We start from the raw sequence: 25,340 nt of genomic DNA, 5'->3' as shown, positions 1-25,340 counted from the left end.
ATTTATAATATGAACTGTTGTTTTGTGTTGTCGTGGTAATATCCATGTAAATTATTGTGTGATTTGGGTTACTGTAATGCGGTGGAAAAGGGTGGCATTCCACTGTTGATATTATGTGGTATAAGGGTGGCATTTCACTATGGTTATGTGTGTTGGGATATTGTCTGGACTGAGCGATAAGGGAGACTATTATAGAAGCGATAAGGGTGGCTATTATAGGAGTGATAAGGGTGGCTATAAGAGTGATAAGGGTGGCTATTGATATTTTCAGGGTGGAGGGATAAGGGTGGATATTGTCAGGGGTGATACGTGATGATGTGGGATTAATGTGTTGGTGATTTTTATGTGATGTTATGATTTCCTTGTGACTTCTTTTATATATTATGCAATTTATATTATAAATTCAGTAAATTTGATAGTAGTCAGATATGTGTTGAAATTATGAGCCTGCAGATATTGCCGGGCGGATTATGATATGGGCACGATGTGCCGGGAAAATGTGATGAATTTATTATTGGCACGTGAATTGTCCGTGCAGTTATGATATGAAATATGGGCACGAAGTGCCGTGATTATATAATGAAAATGCTATTGGCACGTGAATTGTCCGTGCAGTTATGATATGAAATGTAGGCACAAGGTGCCCTGAGTAAATAATGATGATATTAGCATGTGAGTTATCCGTACGGTTGTGATAGTGATATTGGCACGAGGTGCCATGAAAATATGCAAGTGGGCTAAGACCCGTATTGTATGATTATTAGATGAGGTGTCACAAGGTGACTTTTATTTGAAAGGATTATATTCAAAATATTATTTGAAAGAATTATATTCAAAAGATATTTATTTGAAAGAATTATATTTGAAGGATATTATTTGAAAGAATTATATTCGAAAGATATTTATTTGAAAGAATTATATTTGAAGGATATTTAATTGAAAGAACTATATTCGAAATATATTTATTGGAAATGATTATATTCTAGAAATTTTTATTGAAAAACTTATAGATGAAAGATGTATATTTTGAAGGACTTGATTATTGGTTGTGTTCATTATCTGTTTGAGCAATATTTATGGAGTTCTTGTCGCCTTGCTGTTTACATCACTAGTTGATTATTTTTGCTATCACTGTTATTTGTTTTCTATTATTTTTGTATACTATATTGCACAGGTTATTAGACTAGTGAGTGTCTTGATTGTATCTCGTCACTACTCCACCGAGGTTAGTCTTGATACTTACTAGGTACCGACCGTGGTGTACTCATACTACACTTCTGCACATTTTTGTGCAGAGCCAGGTATTGGAGATATCGTACTCGAACAGAGTTGGAGTGGGATCGCAAGGATTCAAGGTAGAGTTGCTTGGTTGTCGCAGTCCCTTGGAGTCTTTCCATTTTATTGTACTGTTAATCATTATTCAAACAGTATTGAGTACTCGATCCTTGAGATCATTTCATGTATTCAGTTAGAGTTCGTGACTCAGTATTTCCAGTCTTGGGAGGTTGTTTGTAATTATTTCCGCTCTTGTTTTTGACACTTGTATTGAATTCAAAAAAACAAAGGCTTGAATTGTAATTATAATCGGCTTACTTAGTATTAGATACTAAGTGCCATCACGACGCCTGTGGTGGGATTTTGGGTCATGACAGTCACAACTAATGAAAAGGATACACAATGTCTCGCGAAATCAAATAGCAAGGAAAAGACAATCCATAAACCAAGGCACAGTTTATGAGCATTAATTAATCATTAAGGGATGTAGCAGATAAATCAGGGATTCAACAAGTGATTACAATCAACAATTAGCATATAAGGGTGAACTTGACAACAAGGATGGAACACGTGCTAACAATTTCAAGTAAAGCACGTACAAACAATTCTAACCACAAAAAATATAATCATGAAACAATATTTACAATCAATTGTATAAAAGGAGCCCAACGGTCCAAACCGGTCAAATACCACATATAGGTCGTGTACCCACTCATCACCTCGCGTGCACGATCTTCACATAACACGAATGATACAATAATCTCAAATCCTAAGGGGTGGTTTCCCCCAGACAAAGTTAGACAAGACACTTACGTTAACGAAGTTGGGCCGGTATTCCAAAATAGCCTTCTTGCTGGAATTGACCTCCGGACAGCTCAAATCTATCCAATTAATTGTATATCTTCATTAAAATTTATCAAAAATAATTTCAAATAATAAAACATCGACTTAAAATTTTAAATTAAAAAAGTCAACTGAACTCGGAACACGATAGGATTTTCACGAAATTCGAACACCCATTCTGATACGAATTCAACCATACCAAATTTACCAAATTCCGATATCAACTCGACCCTCAAATCTTCAATTATGCCTTAAGGGTTTTCACAATTTTTTTCCAACTTAAAACACCAATTACATGCTAATAATAACAATAGATTTGGGTCATTTGACCGAAATTGAGTTAAGACCACTTACCCCATTGTTTTCCTTGAAAATCTCCCGAAAATCGCCTCTCCTCGAGCTCCAAATTGTTAAAAATAAAAAATAAGATGAAGTCCCATTTTCAGGACTTAAACTCTCTGCCTAGTTAGTTCTTCTATGCGATCGCGGACCAAGTCCCGCAATTGTGAAGAACAATTTTCCATTGCCCAAAAATAACTCTACGCGATCGCGGATAATTGCACAATATCGCGAAGCACAACTTCGCATGACCCCTGCTACCTCATTTTCCTCTTCGCGAACGCGGCTTGATCCACGCGTTCGCGATGCATTCCTTCTTCCCAGCTACGCGATCGCGGTCCTCCCTATGCGATCGCATAGAACCAAAACTCAGCAGCCCCAATTAACCCTACGCGATCGCGGATATCCCCACGCGATCGCATAGCACAAAACCTCCACTGCCCAGCTAAGCCTACACGATCGCGGACCTTCTCACGCGATCGCGTAGAAGGAAACCAGACCTGTGCATTAGAAAATTTCAGCAAAACACCAAGTCTGAAATTAATCCGTTAACCATCCGAAACTCACCCGAGCTCCCCCTCCCTTCCCGGACCTCAACCAAATATACCAGTAAGTCCTAAAATATTATACGAACCTAGTCGATCCTCTAAATCACATCAAACAATAATAAAAATACGAATTGCAAATTGATTCAAGACTAATGAACTTCAAAACTTCAAACTTCTACACACGACGCCGAAACCTATTAATCGGGGTTGACCTCAAATTTTGCACACAAGTTATAATTGACATTGCAGACCTACTCCAACTTACGGAATCAGAATCCGACCCCGATATCAAAAAGTCCATCCCCGGTCAAACTTTTCAAAATTAAACCAATTTTCCAACTTTCGTCATTTGACGCTAAAATGATCTACGGACCTCCAATTCAACATCCGAACATGCTCCTAAGTCCGAAATCACCATACGAAGCTATTGGAATCATCAAAACTCCAATCCGGAGTTGTTTGTTCAAATTCCGGTCAACTCTTTTTATTTAAGCTTCAAAAATAAGAATTGTTCTTTCAATTTAATTCCGAATCTTCCGAAAACCAAATTCGATCGCACGTGTACGTTATAATACGCATTACAAAACTGCTCGAGATCTTCAACCGCTGAACGGAATGTTAATTCTCAAAACGACCAGTCGGGTCGTTACATGGAAATACTTAAGCTAATACTTTACGAAAATCACATCATCTTTTACATTTTCTTTTTCAAAAGCAAAGTTAAAAAAGAGAGCCAGTTGGGTCATGTTGAACGAGTTGATTTATGACACGTTATTTAATTAGATTATTTTGACTCAAGAAAATTTTGAGGGGATGGACCATGACCCGTTTATTGATCTTTTCGGCTAGTCCGATTTTGATCCAACACACACATTTGTCACCTGAACTTGAGATGCATATTCTCCTCAGTTCATTGTCTTACAAAGATCGGCATCAACTAAGAATAGGGTTTTCTAGTAGGAGAATACCATAAAAAGGTAGGATTCTTGGCATAGTACAAAAACCAATTAAGCATATAGGCACCACACAATATCAACAATACTGCTCATATAAATAGCCATAGCTAGCTCCTCCCTCTGATCACGAATTGCAATAACTTTGAAAGAGAAAAGTAAAGTATTTAGTGTATAGTGATAATATATTATACATCTTCTATCATCATGCCAAGAATAGATCCTTTGATAGTTGGTCGTGTGGTAGGAGATGTTTTAGATCCATTCACAAGGTCTGTTGATCTTAGAGTGGTTTACAATAATAGGGAAGTCAACAATGCATGTGGCTTGAAACCTTCTCAAATTGTTACGCAACCTAGGGTTCAAATTGGAGGGGATGATCTTCGCAACTTTTACACTCTGGTAAATCATATTCCTTCTGTTTTATTTTAAAAGCTCTAACCATTTATAATTGATTCGCATTGAAATTTAAGCAGTTTGACCCCATATTCCAAATCCCACCACGTAAAATGGAAAAGGAGGGAGCATATATATGTAAATGGTGGTGTTTAGTTTTAATTTCTTTGTCTTTCTTAATGTGGAATATTTTGATGACATTTGAGATTTTGTGCTCTTTTTTTTCCAAGGTTATGGTGGATCCTGATGCTCCAAGCCCAAGCAACCCTAACCTGAGGGAGTATCTACACTGGTTAGTCAAGTTTAACAAGTTCAACATATATAGTTTTTCTTTTCAACAAAAGATATTTTTATATATACCTATCACATGCTGCTGGAAAAAACAAAAGCTGGAAGTTGCAGGGTTCTTTTTAAGTGTTGCATGAGCTTCTTCCATCTATATCATTTCAAGCTTATACAATATACCTTTTTGAAGACGTATAAGCTGCATATATATATATATATATATATATATATATATATATATATATGAGGTAGGGGTCAGAGTTTAATCCCACCCATATATGCTTGCAATCGAGATAATTATTTTATGTGCTCAAAACACAAGTACGAGATGTTTTAAGAGAACCCAACTTGTCTAACATAAAATCATAACGTCACTCAAATTATAACTAACGATATGTACTGCAAACCCTAACTCTTTCATAACGCAAGTGAGACATATGCTTTAGACTTCTTACTCAAAATACTAACTTTAGTCTCAACACAGATATGACATATGTTATAAAGGATGCTACTCTTATTACAATAAAAAAGAAACACAAAATCAACAAAAATTCAAGCATCGCAAAATATTTTGTGATGGAAAAATGAGATCGTCACAAATATGTCAAAAATTTCGTTCACATTTATATATTCCGTCATAAAATTGTCACAAGTTAGTCACAATTTTGTAGTAGATCTTCAGTCAAAAATATTCCGTCACAAATCAACTTTTTTTCTTGTAGTGAAAACAATTGTGTGACATAAGTTCTAAATGAAAAACCAATGTAAATGAAAAGCTCAACCGAAAATCTTATTTGAAAAATCATTGGAACTGAAATACAGGAAAAACATAAAACTGAAAACGAGGAAAATCACAGTGGGCTTATTCTCTCTGTCTTTAGCTGGTCGTATTATATTATCTTTTTCAGTATTTTGGCTAGAATTTATATTATTCGGATTTGTAAGTTTTGATTTGTTTTAATATTGTAATGCTCATTAAGAGTAATTAACTATCACTATATATCTTTTTTTTTCCCTAACACTTTCTTTATCTTATTTTTGTAGGCTGGTCACAGATATCCCAGCAACTACAGATACAAGCTTTGGTAAATCCTCCTATATTACAGATCATGAGTTGCTTCTTTGTACTAAAATCCATTCTGCATAATTAGTTTGTCATTTCATTATGTTAGATGGGTGTTGGATTAATCAACATTCTTAATTAGGTACAGTTTAAGTTCTATGCATTTTTTATTTTTTATTTTTTTTTTAAAAATAAAACCCTCCCAAATTAGGAGGATCTATAGTGTGTCCACAATTCTCCTCCAGCGTAACTCGAACTCAGGATCTAACGGTCGTAGGTGGAAGTGTTTTTACCAACTGAGCATGCCTCACTTCTCTATGCATTCCTGGTGTAAAACATTTTGCACAATTAGATCATTTGTAAGATAATAGTATTAATTAATAACCTAGTAAAAACGGTACTATAATTTACTATTAGAGGTAACATATATAAACTTATAACGTAAATTCTATTTACTGTATCAGTGTATACAAAAGGCAGTCTGGTATACTAAGTTGTCGCTATGCGCGGGGTCCGGGAAAGGGCCGGACCACAAGGGTCTATCGTACGCAATCTTACCCTGCATTTCTGCAAGAGGTTGTTCCACGGCTTGAACCCGTGACCTTCTGATCACATGGCAGCAACTTTACCAGTTACGCCAAGACTCCTCTTTTACTATATCAGTGTATATATAACTAAAATCCTTTTACTTAATATTTCGCTGCATTGCAGGAAATGAAGTTATATGCTACGAGAATCCACAACCATCATTGGGAATTCATCGCTTTGTTTTCGTGTTGTTTCGACAATTGGGTCGCGAAACTGTGTATGCACCAGGTTGGCGTCAGAATTTCAGCACAAGAGACTTTGCAGAAGTTTACAATCTTGGTTTGCCTGTTTCTGCTGTTTACTTCAATTGCCATAGGGAGAGTGGTACTGGTGGCCGCCGCGCATAATTAAAGAATAGTTGAGAAGGGGTGTGATACGTATCTGGCTTATGTGATGGATGTTAGTATTGATACCCCTACACTCGAGTCTGTTCTGGTAGTGGGGACTCTTTATGTTCATTACGCACTTTGATCGGTTTTTTTGATCTGTATTTAGCGAATTTCTAGTAGTGCTATTGGTTAGCATATGATATATAATTGTATTAGTTTCAATATAAGGTTTGATGTTACCTATTAGTAAGCCTTGCTCATTGCTTCCTTCATTGTCTCCTGCTCCCCTTCATTAAATAACTTCATTGTGGTTGCTAGGTATTGAAACATAGAGCCCGTTTGGACATAAGAAAATTTTTCTTTTTTTCCAAATTTCTTTTTATTTTTGTTTTCAAAATCAGCGTTTGTTCATAAAATTTTCAATTTTCACTTGAAATGCATTTTGAAAATTTTCGAAAATTTTAAAATCTCCAAAAAATTATTTTTCAAAATGTTCACTCAAATCACTCACAAAACTTTAAAAATAACCCAAAATTATATTCATGTCCAAACACAACTCTAAATTTCAAATATCATTTTCACTTTGAAATTTATTTTTCCCCTATTTTAAAATTTTACAATTTTTATATCCAAACGCTCACATAGTGTCACATCTCTTTTTGCCCCAAAAGATATGTATTATGGGTTGTTGCGGGTTAAATAGTTTTTTCAATTAAACTGACAAATTTGAATAGGGATTATTTTATTTATAGAGTCGCCACTTGGAATTGATTTTTTGAGTATTCCAAGTCACCTTTTATTTGAATCCTTAGTCAAAAGAAGGTTTGACTTTATTATTATTGGTCTGCAAAAACAAAGTCCAGGTAAGAGATTTTGTTGACCGAGAAAAAGGTGTAAGGCATTCCCCGAGTCCCGTGGTTCTAGCACGGTCGCTTTATTGACTACAACTTTGCTTGAATTAATTTTAGATAAACTGTGATTTATTGGTTTCCATGTTTTATCTATACGCTTTTATATTAAAATATAAAATTATCTTTGAAACGAATCACGTGTGTGAATCCGTTGTGTTTATTGTGCCAAAATCATGTCACGTGTACGTGCACACAACTAATAGCATTTTTATTATATTTAAGGTTGTTTCGCCCAAAGTTGTGCGAACGCATATCTTGATTTTAGTTTTCGGAATCGTAATTATATCACGCGAACGTATACATAATCACGATGATTCAATTAATTAAGAGTACGCCTAAAGCAATCTAGCACATTCATGATTTGTTTCTTGTCTAAGTTTGAGATTATTATGAAAGCCATGAATTATAGAATTACTTGTGGAAGAAGTGTATGATTTAAGATATTTGAATAAATGAACCATTATATACCAATACCCTACAACCCAACAATTGAAACCCAAACTTATTATGGTCCAAATCTTTCCAACTTTAAAGCAAGTTTGAATACCATATTTTCAGAAACATGATTAAGTATATAGCATTTAAGTACTAATTTACATTATTATTTATAAAGTTTAAAGGCAAATAAATAAAATCACATGAAATAAGATTAAAAGAATAGAGGAAAGAATAAACCTTTAATGCAAAATTTCTAATTAATTGAGTTTTCAAGAACGGGTACAGTAACTCAGACGAACGTCGAACAAGCATACGCGAAGAAGAACATCAAAGCTAGTGAACGGAGCTCCAACGGAATCCTCGACCTCGACTATTGACTTCACTTTTTAGCGTGTAAAAAGGGATGTTATGAAATATTTTTGTTGGGATTTGGTTGATGAATAGCTAGAGTTTTTGAAAGAATAGACGAAAAAAGAATGACACGAGTAGAAATTCCCTTAGCATAGAAGAAGAAAACAAAATTCTCTCAATTCCCTCCTCACTTTTTTTCTTCTCTTTTTCTCCTCATATTTCTTTTCTATTTATAGAAAAAAAATTCGGAATTGTTTCAGTTTTTTTATTTTATTTTTTAATTTTATTATTTTTTTAATTAAAAAGAATTCTCACTTCCCATTTTTCTTCTTTTTTTAAAAAAAAAATAATTCCCCACTTTTCTTTACTTTTATTTTTTTAATTTTCCACTTTTTTAATTTTTCACTTATTTTACTTTTCTTTTTTTTTTAAATTTTCACTTATTTTACTTTTCTTTTTTAAATTTCCACTTTCTTTTACTTTTTTCAAAAAATTTCAGCTACCTTTACTTTTATTTTTTAATTTTAACTTTTTTTTACTTTTATTTTTTTAATTTTCCATACTTTTAATTTTCCTTTATTTTATTCCTATCCGAAAATTTAAAAAATATTTAGTTTTTTAGGTTTTTTTTTTTATTTTAAAATAAAGATAAAAAATAAAAATAATACTAATAGTAATAATTTGACCTTTTAAATTATTTTTAATTCTTACCCTATATAAAAAAATGTAACAAAGCTAAAAAGAATATATACTAATTTTCTAAAAATATTTACATAGTAGAAGGTGGTAAAAATTTAAATATAGTCAAAAATTAGGTGTTCACACATAGTCTAACCTATCTTTAACAATATTCTCATATAATATTCATTTACTATAAAAGCTAAGTTTGTTTTCGGAATCGATTTTTGGTGTTATATTTTATCTCTCTATAGCAGCTTTTTACCTACAAAATCAACATCCATCTTTATAGCAGTATGCTCTTTGTAAACTACCCCTCTATAACTTTCATGTAGAATTTCTAATAAGATCACCAATATAACTTTTGCCTTTCAGAGCATTCCTAGAGAGGCAAAGGACCCCTTTCATCTAGATAAGTAACAATTGCCCAACTTTAGAATTAGATATGATAAGGCAAATTTCTATGTTAGTTAATTGTTCATTGATATGGACGGGAAGGCTAAAGAACTTCTTAGTCCAATTTTTCAAAAGGTTGAACCCATTCAATCTTTGATGTAACAGAGATCAAGCCTAGCCCCCCTCCTTTTGTTATCTTTTGCAATGGAATAAAAGCACAGCCAATCTTTAAAGGGTGGGATTAAATAAATTAAAAAGAAAAAAAGAAAAAAAAATGAAGCTAATAAAAATCCAGAATTTATGGGCCTTAATCAAATTGGAATAATCCAATCATTTCAAATTAATAATGACAAAAAAACAATGAACATTGTCAATTTTCCTTTGTAAGGATCTCCAAGTTCGTCTTTTCTTAGATAACGAAATTCTTTACCACACTAAGGAATTAACAACACACAACTCAATTTCAATTACGGTATTTAGAAAATCTAATTAATTAATCAAAAACTAAAGTTAACATGTACTCATAATCTAGACAAGGATACCAAAATTAGATATGAGTTTGTAGTGAAAATACTTACATGAATACACACATACCTGGCGAATAAGACTTGAGAAATTATTGTGCTTGAAATACCTAGGTAGCAAAGTAATTGATCAAAACATATGAGAATCGCCTGAGAGAAATGAGAGAGTGAATGATTAAAAAGTTAGGGAAGAAACAAGTTGAAGAATACAAGGGCACTGATCAATTACTTGCAGGTAATGGAAATATTGTTCACTAAACAAAAATAAACAAGAATCAGTGACGGATAAATTTTGCCGCTAAATAGCAAAATTCGTTGATTTCACAGCGAATTAGTGTTGAACTAAAAGAAAATCTATTAGTTACGAATTATTTAGCGATAAAATTAGTGATGAATTTCCTAGCGAAATCTTGTTTTTTTAGCAGTTTTAACCATATGACACATAATTGGTACAATTCTTCTCCCTTCTTCTCACAAAATGTTCACATTAAATAGTACTCTACATGTTCCATCCATTACTAAAGCTTTGCTCTCTCTCCAAGAAGTTTTCTCAGTACTTGCAAATGCTGAAATATTATGTATGCCTAATCAGGGATTTAGTAAAATACCAAAAAAAAAAAAAAAAAAAAATTAAAAAAATCAAGAGGAAAACATGAAAAAAAAAAAAAGAAGAAGAAAGAATAATACTCACACATTACAACAAAAAATGGTCTTAACGGCCAAAAAAAAGTTATTGCAAAAACCTTTACCAGCAATTGAGTATTTGCTATAGTATCCGGTATCGCTAAAGGTTTTAGTGAATATTATTTGTGACGAGATATTGGACCATCACATGATTGCAAAATACTAGTGGTTCATAGTATAGTCACATGATTGCAACATTGACTGCTGGATTCCTAAATAAATATGCAAAGTTGTAATGGGGAATCCATTGTAAAGTATGAGAACAATATATTTGTGGGTTGGATTCAATATTAAGGTTAAAGTTTCGAATGAGAACTTTGTGTGTCTCTTGTGAAGAATGCTACTTCATATGGTCCATGATTATGATATTTTCAAATCTCTATATTCTTAGATTATTAGAACTAGGTTCACAATAGAATCAATGTCGTTTTCTTGTCTATGACAGCTGAAATTTTGTTTGTTGTTTAAGAAGTTTAATTTTATACACTAACTATATATTTTTTTAATATTATTAGGTCACTTAAAAGATAACCGTAAGTAATTTTTCTGATAAGTGAGATTAGAATTATGAAGAATAAGGTACCTGCTAAACTATTTAAAATACACTAAGGGGTCGTTTGATAGGATATATATATATATATATATATATATATATATATATATATATATATATATCACCTTTTATACTTAGGATTAGCTTTGGCATTATTAATCTCTTTTTTGGTAGTATTTTTCTACTTATATATAACTAAAATTTGTATTAGTTATACACCATATTCAGTACTATTCTTATACATAGCAAACCATGCATTAACAATACCATGAATTTTAATCATGGATAAGTATGTATAAAGATAGAATTACCCTTTCAGAACCTTTATGTAATGATCCCGCCGGTCGTTTCGAGAGTTATAGCCCCGTTTTCTCTATTTCTACTTTTTTTTGCATTATTCAGCTATATTATGTTATATCGGGTTAGTTGGTTCGGGCATGGGAGGAACTCGGAGTGAAATGAGACACTTAGTCTCATAATTAAAAAATTGAGTTAGAAAAGTGGATTGGATATGGACCTATATGTAAACGATCTCGTATTCGAATTCTGATAATTCCAATAGCTCCATATGGTAATTTTGGGCTTAGGAGCGTGTCCGGAATATTATTTGGAGGTCCGTAGAGGAATTAGGCTTGAAATGCCGAAAGTTTAATTTTTGAGAAGTTTGACCGGGGGGTTGACTTTTTGATATCGGGGTCGAAATCCGATTCTGAAAATTGAAATACCTCTGTTATGTCATTTATGACTTGTGTGCAAAATTTGAGGTCAATCGGATGTGATTTGGTAGGTTCCGGAGTTGTTTGTAGAAATTAGAAATTTTAAAGTTTATTAGGGTTGAATTGGGGTGTAATTCATGTTTTAGCGTTGTTTGAGGTGATTTGAGGTCTCGACTAAGTCCGTATGATGTTTTAGGACTTGTAGGTATATTTGGTTGAGGTTCCGAGGGACTCGGGTGAGTTTCGGATGGTTAACGGGTTGGATTTTGGACTTGGAACTTTGCTGGAACTTTTCTGATGCACCATATGGTTTCCTTCATCGTGTTCGCGAGTGAGCCTCGCGTTCGCGAAGAGGAACTGGGAGGCTGGAAATATTTGCTCTTCGCGTTCGCGAAGAGAGGTGTTACGCGTTCGCGAAGAAAAGAGGAAGCAGACGAAGACCCCAGGCAATTGGTCTACGCATTCGCGTAGGGGGTGTAGCGTTCGCGTAATGAGGGAAAAACGAAGCATCGCGTTCGCGATGGGTTGAACGCGTTCGCGTAGAAGGCATTGAGGCAGAGGCATTTTGTGCTTCGCGAACGCGAGGTTGATGTCGCGTTCGCAAAGGAAGAATTTGGACGGGAGTTATTTTGTGCTTCGCGAACGCGAGGCACTGACCGCATTCGCGAAGAAGAAAAGTCTGGGCAGTTAGTTTACTGAAAATGGGACTTCAGTTTTTGGCGATTTGGAGCTCGGAAGTGAGGCGATTTTGGGTGATATTTAGAGGAAATAACGGGGTAAGTGTTCTTAACTTAATATTGGTTAAATTACCCGAATCCATGGTTATTTTTATCATTTAATTGGTGAATTGAGTTAGAAAAATTTGAAAACCCTCTTGGTTTAAATTGAAGATTTGAGGGTCGAGTTGGGGTCGAATTTTGGTAAAATTGGTATGGTTTAGAATCGTGGTTGAATGGGCTTCCGGATTTTGTAACTTTTGTCGAGTTCCGAGACATGGACCCCATGGGCAATTTTTGAGCTAATTTTCGGATTTTTATGGAAAATTATTATTATCTTGTGGAATTAATTTTAATGAATTTTATTGACTGAAACGAATTGTATATGATCAGATTCGAGGCGTTTGGAGACCAATTCACGAGGAAAGGACATTGCAGAATAAGAATTTCGCGGTTTGAGGTAAGTAACGATTGTAAATCTAGTCCTGAGGGTATGAAAACCCGAATTTAGTATCATTCTACTATTTTAAAGTAATGCACATGCTAGGTGACGGACGTGTGGGCGTGCACTATTGGGGATTTGTGACTTGGTCCGTCCCGTAGCAACTGTAAAGTTGCATACTTTGTTGAAACCATTTGATACTTATATGTTTTAGAAAGAATTTCTGTAAATTGGGCTGAATGCAATGTTTGGGCCTTGTGCCAATGCTGTTTGGACCCTTAGGGGCTGTTTCTTACCATCCTCTCACTGTGTTCGATTGAAAATCTATACTTAGTCATGTTTATACTTGTTTACCGCATAACTTAGTTTTATGACTCTATTTTGATGCATATAAATGTTTTGGGTCGAATGCCCTATTTTACTAAAATGCCCTAGTGGCTTGTGAGGTTTATGACTGAGTGAGGCCGAGGGCCTGATTTGTGAGGATGAGTGTGGATCGGGGCTTCCTGCCTGCAGCATACTTTATTATTTTGGCACGTGAGTTGTCCGTGCAGATTATAGTGCTTGGGCTGAAGGAGACCCTCCGGAGTCTGTACACACCCCCAGTGAGCGCAGGTACCTACTGAGTGCGAGTGCCGAGTGCTGAGTGTCTGGAAGGCATGAGTGATTGTGAGGTATGCTCGAGTGGAAAGAGTGATTATGAGGTATGCCCGAGTGGCACGAGTGACTGTGAGGTTTGCCCGAGGGGTTGTTTATAAGTGATGTTTTTCCCGAGGGGCTGTTTATGATTTCATCATTTCTTTTGCTCACCTTTGCATTGAGCTTTGGTTTGAAAAAAACTGTTGAAAAAATATCTTTAAATGATTTCTACTGGAACCGAGTTTAAACGAGATGATTCGATTCAAACACTGATTTTTAAAGCATGTTGTACTTTACTGAGATTTCATGATATGAACGTTATATGCCTTATTGCTCGTCACTACTGCTCCGTCTTTATTTATTGTTGTTACTTACTGAGTTGGCGTGCTCACGTTACTCCCTGCACCTTGTGTGCAGATTCAGGTGTAGCTGGACACGGTAGCAGTTATTGAGTGTTCCGGTTGCAGATTATTTTTTCTTGGAGATAGTAAGGTAGGTGTTTGGCAATCACAACCCCTGCTCTTCTCCCTCTTATCTTCCTCTAGTTGTATTTAGCTATTTTCCAGGCTGAGTTAGCCTTGATATTGTTAGACAGATTGTAGTAAATGCTCACGACTAGTGACACCCCGATGTAGGGCTTTTTCTTTTCCACACTTCTGTTTTTCTTTAATTTGAACTCTTTAAATGGAGGTTTTATGTTAAATAACCTTGAAATTATCTTTGAAATGAAAATATCAGTTTGTTTTGGAAATGAGTCGGCTTGCCTAGCTCCACGATAGGCGCCATCACGACAGAGGTTAGTTTGGGTCATGACAGTTTGGTATCAGAGCCTAGGTTATATAGGTCTCACGAGTCATGAGCGGGTTTAGTAGAGTCTTGCGGATCGGTACAGAGATGTCTGTACTTATCTTCAGGAGGCTACAGAACCTTTAGGAAACTCCACATTCTTGAATTCTTGTCGTGCGAATCTGTTGATTCTAGTAACTAAACATCTGTTGTTTCATTCTCTCATAGATGGCGAGTACTCGTGCTACCGGTTAGGAGGGCCAGACACCAATACCACCAGCCAGGGCCGCGAGAGGCCGAGACTGCGGTAGAGGTCGTGGTAGGGGCAGGGGTGCAAACCGTATAGTAGCTGGGGCAGTACCTGCAGATCCACTGGTTGTCCCAGATCAGGACAAGGTTCCAGTTGTTGATGCACCAGCTCAGGCACCACCTGTGCTTATTGTGATTCCAAGCCTTCAGGAGGCCCTAGCTCAGATTCTGACAGCGTGTACTGGCCTTGCTCAGGGGGTCTCTATTTCGACGTCCGCAACCACTTCTCAGGCCAGGGGAGGCACTCAGACTCCCGTCGCTCGCACACCCGAGTAGGTTATTCAGGGACTTCAGACACCAGAGGCACACCAGCCCAGCCGGTTGCTATTGCTCAGGATTATGTGTTTTCTGCTATGCCTAAGGATGATCAGCGTAGGTTGAAGAGGTTTGGGAGACTCCAGCCACCGTCTTTCAGTGGCACAGAGAGAGAGGATGCTCAGGACCTTTTGGACAGGTGTCAGAGGATACTCCGTACTACTACTATTTTGGAGACTTGTGGGGTCTCATTCACTACCTTTCAGTTTTCTAGGACTGCACTCAAATGGTGGGAGACTTACGAGAGGCGTAGTCCTATTGGCGCAACACCCCTTACTTGGCAGCAGTTCTCCATGATCTTTTTGGAGAAGTTCGTGCCTCGATCTCGCAGAGAGGAGTTGCGCAGACAGTTTGAGCGGCTTCACCAGGGTGATATGTCTATGACACAGTATGAGATGTGGTTCTCTGAGTTGGCCCATCATGCTATCTGGTTGGTTCCCACGGACAGAGAGAGGATCATGAGGTTTATTGATGGCCTCACTAATCAGCTACAATTGCTCAGGACCAGGGAGCGGGTTTCGGGTGCTACCTTTAATGAGGTTGTCGACATTGCTCGGCAGATTGAGATGGTTCGCGGTCAGGAGAGGGTTGAGCGGGAGGCTAAGAGGCCTCATGGTCAGGGTGGATTCAGCGGTGTTTCTTTTGGGGGTCAGTTCCAGCACGGTAGAGGTCGTCATTTCAGACAGGCTTAGTCAGCTCGGCCATTTCATCGGGGTGCATCATCTGGCCATGGTTCTCACAGTTCTCATCAGGGTCACTCATCACTTAGTGCCCTTCCAGTTCAGAGTTCGTCTCGTGCTCCACCTGTTCAGGGCTCTTCCATGCCAGGTTCTTCTACCAGTCATCCCGGTGTTGGGGGTTCCCTTCAGTTTTAGCCGCCAGCACCAGGGAGTTGTTTTGAGTGTGGGGAGCTTGGGCATATGTGGAGGCAGTGTCCTCGTCATCATGGAGGTCTATCTCAGCAGAGGAGTCAGCCTCCGACTACAGCACCAGTTACCTCACCACCCGCCCAGTCAGCTCGGGGTGGAGCTTAGTCAGCTAGGGGTCGCCCTAGAGGGGGAGGCAGATCAGGGGGTGGTCAGGCCCATTTCTATGCTCTCCTTGACAGACCAGATGCTATTGCTTCAGATGCTGTGATTACAGGTATTGTCTCAGTTTGCCACAGAGATGCCTCAGTATTATTTGACCCTGGTTCCATGTATTCATATATTTTCTCTTATTTCGCCCATTTTCTGGATATACCCCGTGAGTCCTTAGTTTCATCTGTACATGTATCTACTCTTGTTGGCGATACTATTATTGTTGACCGCGTATATCGGTCATGTGTGGTGACTATTGGGGGTCTGGAGACCCGAGTGGATCTATTGTTGCTCAGTATGGTTGACTTTGAAGTGATATTGAGTATGGATTGGTTATCTCTATGTCATGTGTTCTAGATTGTCACGCTAAGACGGTGACGTTGGCTATGCCGGGAATTCCAAGGGTTGAGTGGAGCGGTTCTGTAGATTATGTACCAAGTAGGGTGATTTCATATTTGAAGGCTTAGCGCATGGTTGATAAGGGTTGCCTATCTTATTTGGATTTTGTGAGGGATGTTAGTGTAGAGACTCCTGTCATTGATTCTGTTCCGGTGATATGTGATTTTTCGGATGTATTTCCTGCAGACTTGTCAGGCATACCGCCTGACAGGGATATTGACTTATGCATTGATTTAGTGCCGGGCACTCAGCCTATTTCTATTCCACCGTATCGTATGGCACCGGCGTAGTTGAAGGAATTGAAAGAACAGCTTCAGGAGCTCCTTGGTAAGAGGTTTATTCAGCCTAGTGTGTCACCTTGGGGTGCACCGGTTCTATTTGTGAAGAAAAAGGATGGTTCCATGAGAATGTGTATTGATTACAGGCAGTTGAACAAGGTCACAGTCAAGAATAAGTATCCTTTGCCTCGCATTGATGATTTATTCGACCAGCTTCAGGGAACGAGGGTGTTCTCCAAGATTGATTTGAGGTCCGGTTATCACCAGTTAAAGATTCGGGATTTCGATATTCTTAAAACAGCTTTCAGGATCCGATATGGCCATTATGAGTTCTTGATGATTTCTTTTGGGCTGACCAATACCCCAGCAACGTTCATGCATTTGATGAACAGTGTATTCCAGCCCTATTTGGATTCATTCATTGTTGTATTCATTGATGACATCGTGGTGTACTCTCGTAGCCAGGAGGAGCACGCTCAGCATCTGAGGATTGTATTACAGAGATTGAGGGAGGAGAAGCTTTATGTAAAGTTCTTCAAATGTGAGTTTTGGCTCAGTTCAGTAGCATTCCTGGGGCACGTGGTGTCCAACGAGGGTATTCAGGTGGATCCAAAGAAGATAGAGGCGGTGCAGAGTTGGCCTAGACCGTCCTCAGCCACGGAAATTAGGAGCTTTCTTGGTTTGGTGGGTTACTACCGTCATTTTATGGAGGGATTTTCATCTATTGCATCGCCCTTGACCAAATTGACCCAAAAGGTGCTCCATTCAGGTGGTCGGATGAGTGTGAGGAGAGTTTTCAGAAGCTCAAGACTGCTTTAACTACAGCTCCAGTGTTGGTTCTGCCATCAGCTTCAGGTTCTTACACCATGTATTGTGATGCCTCGAGGATAGGCATTGGTTGTGTTTTGATGCAGGAGGGTAGGGTTATCGCCTATGCCTCGCGCCAGTTGAAGACCCATGAGAAGAACTATCCTGTCCATGATCTTGAGTTGGCAGCCATTGTTCACTCCTTAAAGATTTGGCGTCATTATTTGTGTGGGGTTCATTGTGAGATTTATACTGATCACCGGAGTCTGCAGTATCTGTTAAAGCAGAAGGATCTTAATTTGCGTCAGCGGAGATGGTTGGAGTTTCTTAAGGACTATGATATCACTATTTTATACCATCCGGAGAAGGCCAATGTGGTAGCCGATGCTTTGAGTCGCCGGGCAAAGAGTTTGGGGAGTTTAGCATATCTTCCAGCAGCAGAGAGACCTTTGGCATTGGATGTTCAGCCCTTAGCGGGCCATCTTGTCAGATTGGATATTTCGGAGCCTAGTCGGGTATTGGCTTGTGTGGTCTCCTGGTCTTCTCTTTATGACTGTATCAGGGAGCGTCAGTATGATGACCCTCACTTGCTCGTTCTTCAGGATAGGGTTCGGAGAGGTCATTCTAGGGATGTGACTATTGGAGATGACGGCGTGCTGAGAATTCAGGGCCGGATATGTGTGCCTAATGTAGATGGGCTTCGAGAGTTAATTCTTGAGGAGGCCCATAACTCGCGGTATTCCATCCATTCGGGTGCCGTGAAGATGTGCCAGGATTTGAGGCAACACTATTGGTGGAGGCGTATGAAGAAAGATATAGTTGGGTTTGTGGCTCGGTGTCTCAACTGTCAGCAGGTTAAGTATGAGCATCAGAAACTGGGTGGCTTACTTTAGAGATTAGAGATCCCAGAGTGGAAGTGAGAGCGGATCACTATGGACTTTGTAGTTAGGCTCCCACGGACTTTGAGGAAGTTCGACGCTATTTGGGTTATTGTGGATCGGCTGACCAAGTCCGCGCACTTCATTCCAGTTGGTACTACTTACTCTTTAGAGCGGTTGGCTGAGATTTACATCCGAGAGATCGTTCGCCTGCATGGTGTCCCAGTTTCCATCATTTCAGATAGGGGTACTCAGTTCACATCGCAGTTTTGGAGGGCCGTGCAGCGAGAGTTGGGTACTCAGGTTGAGTTGAGCACAACTTTTCACCCTCAGACGGACGGGCAGTCCGAGCGCACTATTCATATATTGGAGGACATGTTGCATTCTTGTGTCATTGACTTTGGGGGTTCATGGGACCAGTTTCTGCCACTCGCGGAGTTTGCATATAACAACAGTTATCAGTCAAGTATTCAGATAGCTCCGTACAAGGCTTTGTATGGGATGAAATGTAGATCTCCGGTTGGATGGTTTGAGCCGGGTGAGGCTAGGCTTTTAGGTACAGACTTGGTCCAGGATGCATTAAATAAGGTGAAATTGATTCAGGAGCAGCTTCGCACGGCGCAGTCTAGGCAGAAGAGCTATGCGGATGGGAAGGTTTATGATGTGTCTTTAATGGTTGGGGAGAAGGTTTTGATGAAGGTATCACCCATGAAGGGTGTTATGAGGTTTGGGAAGAGGGGGCAAGTTGAGCCCCCGGTTCATTGGGCCTTTTGAGGTGCTTTAGAGGATAGGCGAGGTAGCTTATAAGCTTGCCTTGCCACCCAGCTTGTCGAGTGTGCATCCAGTGTTTCATGTTTCCATGCTCCGGAAGTATATTGGAGATCCGTACCATGTTTTGGATTTCAGTACGGTTCAGTTGGAGGGTGATATGACTTATAATGTGGAGCCGGTGGCTATTTTGGATCGGCAGGTTCGAAGGTTGAGGTCAAAGGATATAGCTTCAGTGAAGGTGCAATAGAGAGGTCAACCTGTGGAGGAGGCCACCTGGGAGACCGAGCAAGAGATGCGGAGCAGATATCCATGCCTATTCGAGACTCCAGGTATGTTTCTAGACCCGTTCGAGGACGAACGGATGTTTAAGAGGGGAGGATGTAACAACCCGGCCGGTCGTTTCGAGAGTTATAGCATCGTTTTTCCCATTTGTACTTCTTTTTGTGTTATTCAGCTATATTATGTTATATCGGGTTAGTTGGTTCGGGTCTGGGAGGAACTCGGAGTGAAATGAGACACTTAGTCTCATAATTGAAAAATTGAGTTAGAAAAGTAGACCGGATATGGACCTATGTGTAAATGATCTCGTATTCGAATTCTGATAATTTCAATAGCTCTGTATGGTAATGTTGGGCTTAGGAGCGTGTCCAGAATATTATTTGGAGGTCCGTAGAGGAATTAGGAATGCCGAAAGTTTAATTTTTGAGAAGTTTGACCGGGGGTTTGACTTTTTGATATCAGGGTCAGAATCCGATTCTGAAAATTGGAATACCTCTGTTATGTTATTTATGACTTGTGTGCAAAATTTGAGGTCAATCGGACATGATTTGATAGGTTCCGGAGTTGTTTGTAGAAATTAGAAATTTCAAAGTTCATTAGGTTTTGAATTGGGGTGTAATTCATGGTTTTAGCGTTGTTTGAGGTGATTTGAGGGTTCGACTAAGTCCTTATGATATTTTAGGACTTGTTGGTATATTTGGTTGAGGTCCCGAGGGGCTCGGGTGAGTTTCGGATGGTTAACGGGTTGGATTTTGGACTTGGAACTCTGCTGAAATTTTTCTGATGCACCATCTGGTTTCCTTCATCACGTTCGCGAGTGGAGCCTCGCATTCGCGAAGAGGAACTGGGAGGGTGGCAATATTTTCTCTTCTCATTCGCGAAGAGAGGTGTTACGCGTTCGCGAAGAAGAGAGGAATCAAATGAAGACCCCAGGCAATTGGTCTACACGTTCGCATAGGGGGTATCGCGTTCGCGTATTCAGGGGGAAACAAAGCATCGCGTTCGCGATGGGTTGAGCGCGTTCGTGTAGAAGGCATTGAGGCAGCGGCATTTTGTGCTTCGCGAACGCGAGGGTGATGTCGCGTTCGCGAAGGAGGAATTTGGACGGGAGTTGTTTTGTGCTTCGCGAACGAGAGGTACTGACCGCGCTCGCGAAGAAGAAAAATCTGGGCAGTGAGTTTAAGGTTCTGAAATGGGACTTCGTCCCATTTTCAGTTTTTGGCAATTTGGAGCTCGGAAGTGAGGCGATTTTGGGTGATTTTTAGAGAAAATATCGGGGTAAGTGTTCTTAACTCAATATTGGTTAAATAACCCGAATCCATAGTTGTTTTTATCATTTAATTGGTGAATTGAGTTGGGAAAATTTGAAAACCCTTTTGGTTTAAATTGAAGATTTGAGGATCGAGTTGGGGTCGGATTTTGGTAAAATTGGTATAGTTAGAATCGTGATTGAATGGGCTTCCGAATTTTGTAACTTTTGTCGAGTTCCGAGATGTGGGCCCCACGGGCAATTTTGAGCTAATTTTTGGATTTTTATGGAAAATCATTATTATCTTGTGGAATTAATTCTAATGAATTTTATTGACTTAAATAAATTATTTATGACCAGATTCGAGGCGTTTGGAGACCAATTCACGAGGAAAGGACATTGCAGAATAAGAATTTCGCGGTTTGAGGTAAGTAACAATTGTAAATCTAGTTCTGAGAGTATGAAACCCCGGATTTCCTATCATTCTACTATTTTGAAGTGACGCATCTGCTAGGTGACGGGCGTGTGGACGTGCACTGTTGGGGATTTGTGACTTGGTCCGTCCCGTAGCAACTGTAAAGTTTCATACTTTGTTGAAACCATTTGATACTTATATGTTTTAGAAAGAATTTCTATAAATTGGGCTGAATGCCATGTTTGGGCCTTGTGCCAATGTTGTTTGGACCCTTAGGGGCTGTTTCTTACCATCCTCTCACTGTTTTAGATTGAAAATTTATACTCAGTCATGTTTATACTTGTTTACCGCATAACTCAGTTTTATGACTCTACTTTGATGCATATAAATATTTTGGTCCGAATGCCCTCTTTTACTAAAATGCTCGAGTGGCTTGAGAGGTTGATGATTGAGTGAGGCCGAGGGCCTGATTTGTGAGGATGAGTGTGGATCGGGGATGCCTGCCTGCAACATACTTTATTATTTTGGCACGTGAGTTGTCCGCGCGGATTATAGCGCTTGGGCTGAAGGAGCCCCTCCGGAGTCTGTACACACCCCCAGTGAGCGCAGATACCTACTGAGTGCGAGTGCCGAGTGCCGAGTACTGAGTGAATGGGAGGCATGAGTGATTGTGAGGTATGCCCGAGTGGCAAGAGTGATTGTGAGATATGCCCGAGTGGCACGAGTGACTGTGAGGTTTGCTCGAGGGGCTGTTTATGAGTGATGTTTTGCCCGAAGGGCTGTTTATGATTTCATCATTTCTTTTGCTCACCTTTGCATTGAGCCTTGGTTTGAAAAATAACTGTGAAAAAAATATCTTTAAATGATTTCTACTAGAACCGGGTTTAAACGAGATGATTCAATTCAAACACTGATTTTTAAAGCATGTTGTACTTTACTGAGATTTCATGATATGAACGTTATATGCTTTATTGCTCGTCACTACTGCTCAGTCTTTATTTATTGTTGTTACTTACTGAGTTGGCGTACTCACGTTACTCCCTGCACCTTGTGTGCAGATTCAGGTGTAGCTAGACATGGTAGCGGTTATTGATTGTTCTGGTTGCAGATTTTCTTGGAGATAGCAAGGTAGCTGTTTGGCGATCGCAGCCCCTGCTCTTATCCCTCTTATCTTCCTCTAGTTGTATTTAGCTATTTTTCAGGCTGAGTTAGCGTTGATATTGTTAGACAGATTGTAGTAGATGCTCATGACTAGTGACACCCCGATGTCGGGGTTTTCCTTCCGCACTTTTGTTTTTTTTTAATTTGAACTCTTTAAATGGAGGTTTTATGTTAAATAACTTTGAAATTATCTTTGAAATGAAAATATCAGTTTGTTTTGGAAATGAGTCGGCTTGCCTAGCTCCAAGATAGGTGCCATCACGATAGAGGTTAGTTTGGGTCGTGGCACTTTATCACACCAAATCAAACAGTTAGTAAGAAATAATCTTAGTATAATTAATTCCATCATAATTAATCTCGGTATTACTAATCCCAGTATTACCATATAACCTTATTCAATATTATTCCTATACACCCTACTAGACGATCTCTAAATGTGTAAAAATTTTTAAGCAATCAATATATATATGTCAAATCTAAAAATTCCTTTACTTGATATTTCGCTGCATTGCAGGAAATGAAGTTGTATGCTACGAGAGTCCACAACCATCATTAGGAATTTATCGCTTTGTTTTCGTGTTGTTTCGACAATTGGGTCGCAAAACTGTGTATGCACCAGGTTGGCGTCAGAATTTCAACACAAGAGACTTTGCAGAACTTTACAATCTTGGTTTGCCTGTTGCATCTGTTTACTTCAATTGCCATTGGGAGAGTGGTACTGGTGGCCGCCGCGCATAATTAAAGATATTAATTACTTTTATATATATATATATATATATATATATATATTAAATAAAGCTTTATTATAATTAATTAAGTCGTGAAATCTTACTAAAAGTTTTGCAGAATTATCTGCACTTTGTTTGATATGTAATTAATATCTACTATTGGTTAGCATATGATATATAATTGTATTAGTTTCAATATGAAGTTTGAAAAGGTTTGATGTTACCTATTCGTAAGCCTTGCTCATTGCTTCCTTCATTGTCTCCTGCTCCCCTTCATTAAATAACTTCATTGTGGTTGTTAGGTATTGAAATATAGTCGAACCAATTTTTAACAACATTCTCATATAACATTCATTTACTATAAAAAAGCTAAGTTTTTCTCAAAATCGATTTTTGATATTATATTTTACCTCTCTATAGCAACGTTTTGCCTATAAAATCAATATCTATCTTTATAGCATTATGCTCTTTGTAAAACTATCCTTCTATAATTTTCATGTAGAATCTCTAATAAGATCACCAATAATAAGTTTAAACATTTTGACCACAACAAACTACTACTTGGACCGAGATAGAAAATTCAACTCTTAACCTCTTAGATTTCCTTCAAGGAAAAACTATTGGGTATCCTTTTGCTAAAAGTTTGGACACAAATCTAAGCTAATTCAAGCGTTATATCGCTAGTAAGAGACTAGAATCTATGAAATAAGCTACAATTACGGATTTCTTTCATCAATCTTGAAATAATTTAATCTTCTAATAACTTTAAAATATATGTTGTAGAGTTTAAATCTTTATACATTTGGACATTTGGTTACGAATTTATTAAGAATGCGTTAGTTTTTTAATATTTAATTAGTAAAAATTTACTTATATTTTGAGTATTTAGATTTGAATAATTTTCTTTTCTTTTATATGTAACATTTAAAAAAATTGATTTTTGGATAATTTTATTTATAACACCCAAAATATATTTAAACATCAAATGTTATTATAGGTATATAACAGTTATTCAGTATAAAAGCCAAAAATTATCGGAACAAACTGCAAAAGCAGTATTTAACCTATCCAACTTCAAGTACCATAATTGAGCCTAAAAAGCCGTATTTAAAGATTCTCAATAGTTAAGGGGCCTTTTGTATGTTCTATATACGATTGCGAAGATGAAGCTAATAATCAAGAATATGCTCACTAATCACAATGCAAGCAATGCCAAACTGAAGTACATAATTGAGGAAACGATACTGAATTTAAGCCAAGCAAATGCTAAGAGGCTAATCATTGCTACAGAGAAGCTAATCAAGTAATTGATCGATTGGCCAAAAATGCATCTGCTAAGGGAGAATCTTCTATAACTTTTGCCTTTCAGAACATTCCTAAAGAGGCAAAGGACCCCTTTCATCTTGATAAGTGGCAATTGCCCAGCTTTAGAATTAGATATGATAAGGCAAATTTCTATGTTAGTTAATTGTTCATTGATATGGACCGGAAGGCTAAAGTACTTCTTAGTCCAATTTTTCAAAAGGTTGAACCCATTCAATCTTTGATGTAACAGAGGTCAGGCCTAGCCCCCTCCTTTTGTTATCTTTTGCAATGGAATGAAAGCACACCCAATCTCTAAAGGGTTGGATTAAATTTAAAAAAATAAGAATTAGTGACAGACAAATTTTGCCGCTAAATAGTGAAATTCGTTGATTTCACAGTGAATTAGTGTCGAACTATAAAAAAATCTATTAGTTACGAATTATTTAGCGATAAAATTAGCGATGAATTTCCTAGCGAATTCTTATTTTTTTTAGCAGTTTTAACCATATGACACATAATTGGTACAATTCTTCTCCCTTCTTCTCACCAAATGTTCACATAAAATAGTACTCTACATGTTCCATCCATTACTAAAGCTTTGCTCTCTCTCCAAGAAGTTTTCTCAGTACTTGCAAATGCTGAAATATTATGTATGCCTAATCAGGGATTTACTAAAATAGAAATTAAAAAAAAATCAAAAAAAAAATCAAGAGGAAAACATGGAAAAAAAAAAGAATAATACTCACACATTTCAACAAAAAATAGTCTTAACGGCCAAAAAGAGTTATTGCAAAAACCTTTACCAGCAATTGAGTATTTGCTATAGTATCCGATATCGCTAAAGGTTTTAGTGAATATTATTTTGACGAGATATTGGACCATCACATGATTGCAAAATACTAGTGGTTCATAGT

The 25,340-nt window shown here is 37.9% G+C and overlaps 1 protein-coding gene across 1 annotated transcript; it reads left to right on the top strand.

Moving 5' to 3' along the window:
• Positions 1-3,840: 3,840 nt before the first annotated feature.
• On the top strand, positions 3,841-6,637 carry LOC142161804 (protein FLOWERING LOCUS T-like). Its single transcript, XM_075229078.1, has 4 exons — positions 3,841-4,360; positions 4,585-4,646; positions 5,684-5,724; positions 6,414-6,637. The coding sequence occupies exons 1-4, from the start codon at positions 4,166-4,168 to the stop codon at positions 6,635-6,637; spliced, it is 522 nt and encodes a 173-aa protein (XP_075085179.1). The 5' UTR covers positions 3,841-4,165.
• The last annotated feature ends 18,703 nt before the right edge of the window (positions 6,638-25,340 follow it).

The sequence above is a fragment of the Nicotiana tabacum genome, chromosome 13, assembly GCF_000715075.1.
Source record: "Nicotiana tabacum cultivar K326 chromosome 13, ASM71507v2, whole genome shotgun sequence".
NCBI classification, from domain to species: domain Eukaryota; kingdom Viridiplantae; phylum Streptophyta; class Magnoliopsida; order Solanales; family Solanaceae; genus Nicotiana; species Nicotiana tabacum.
This window is presented reverse-complemented; position numbering and strand designations above follow the sequence as displayed.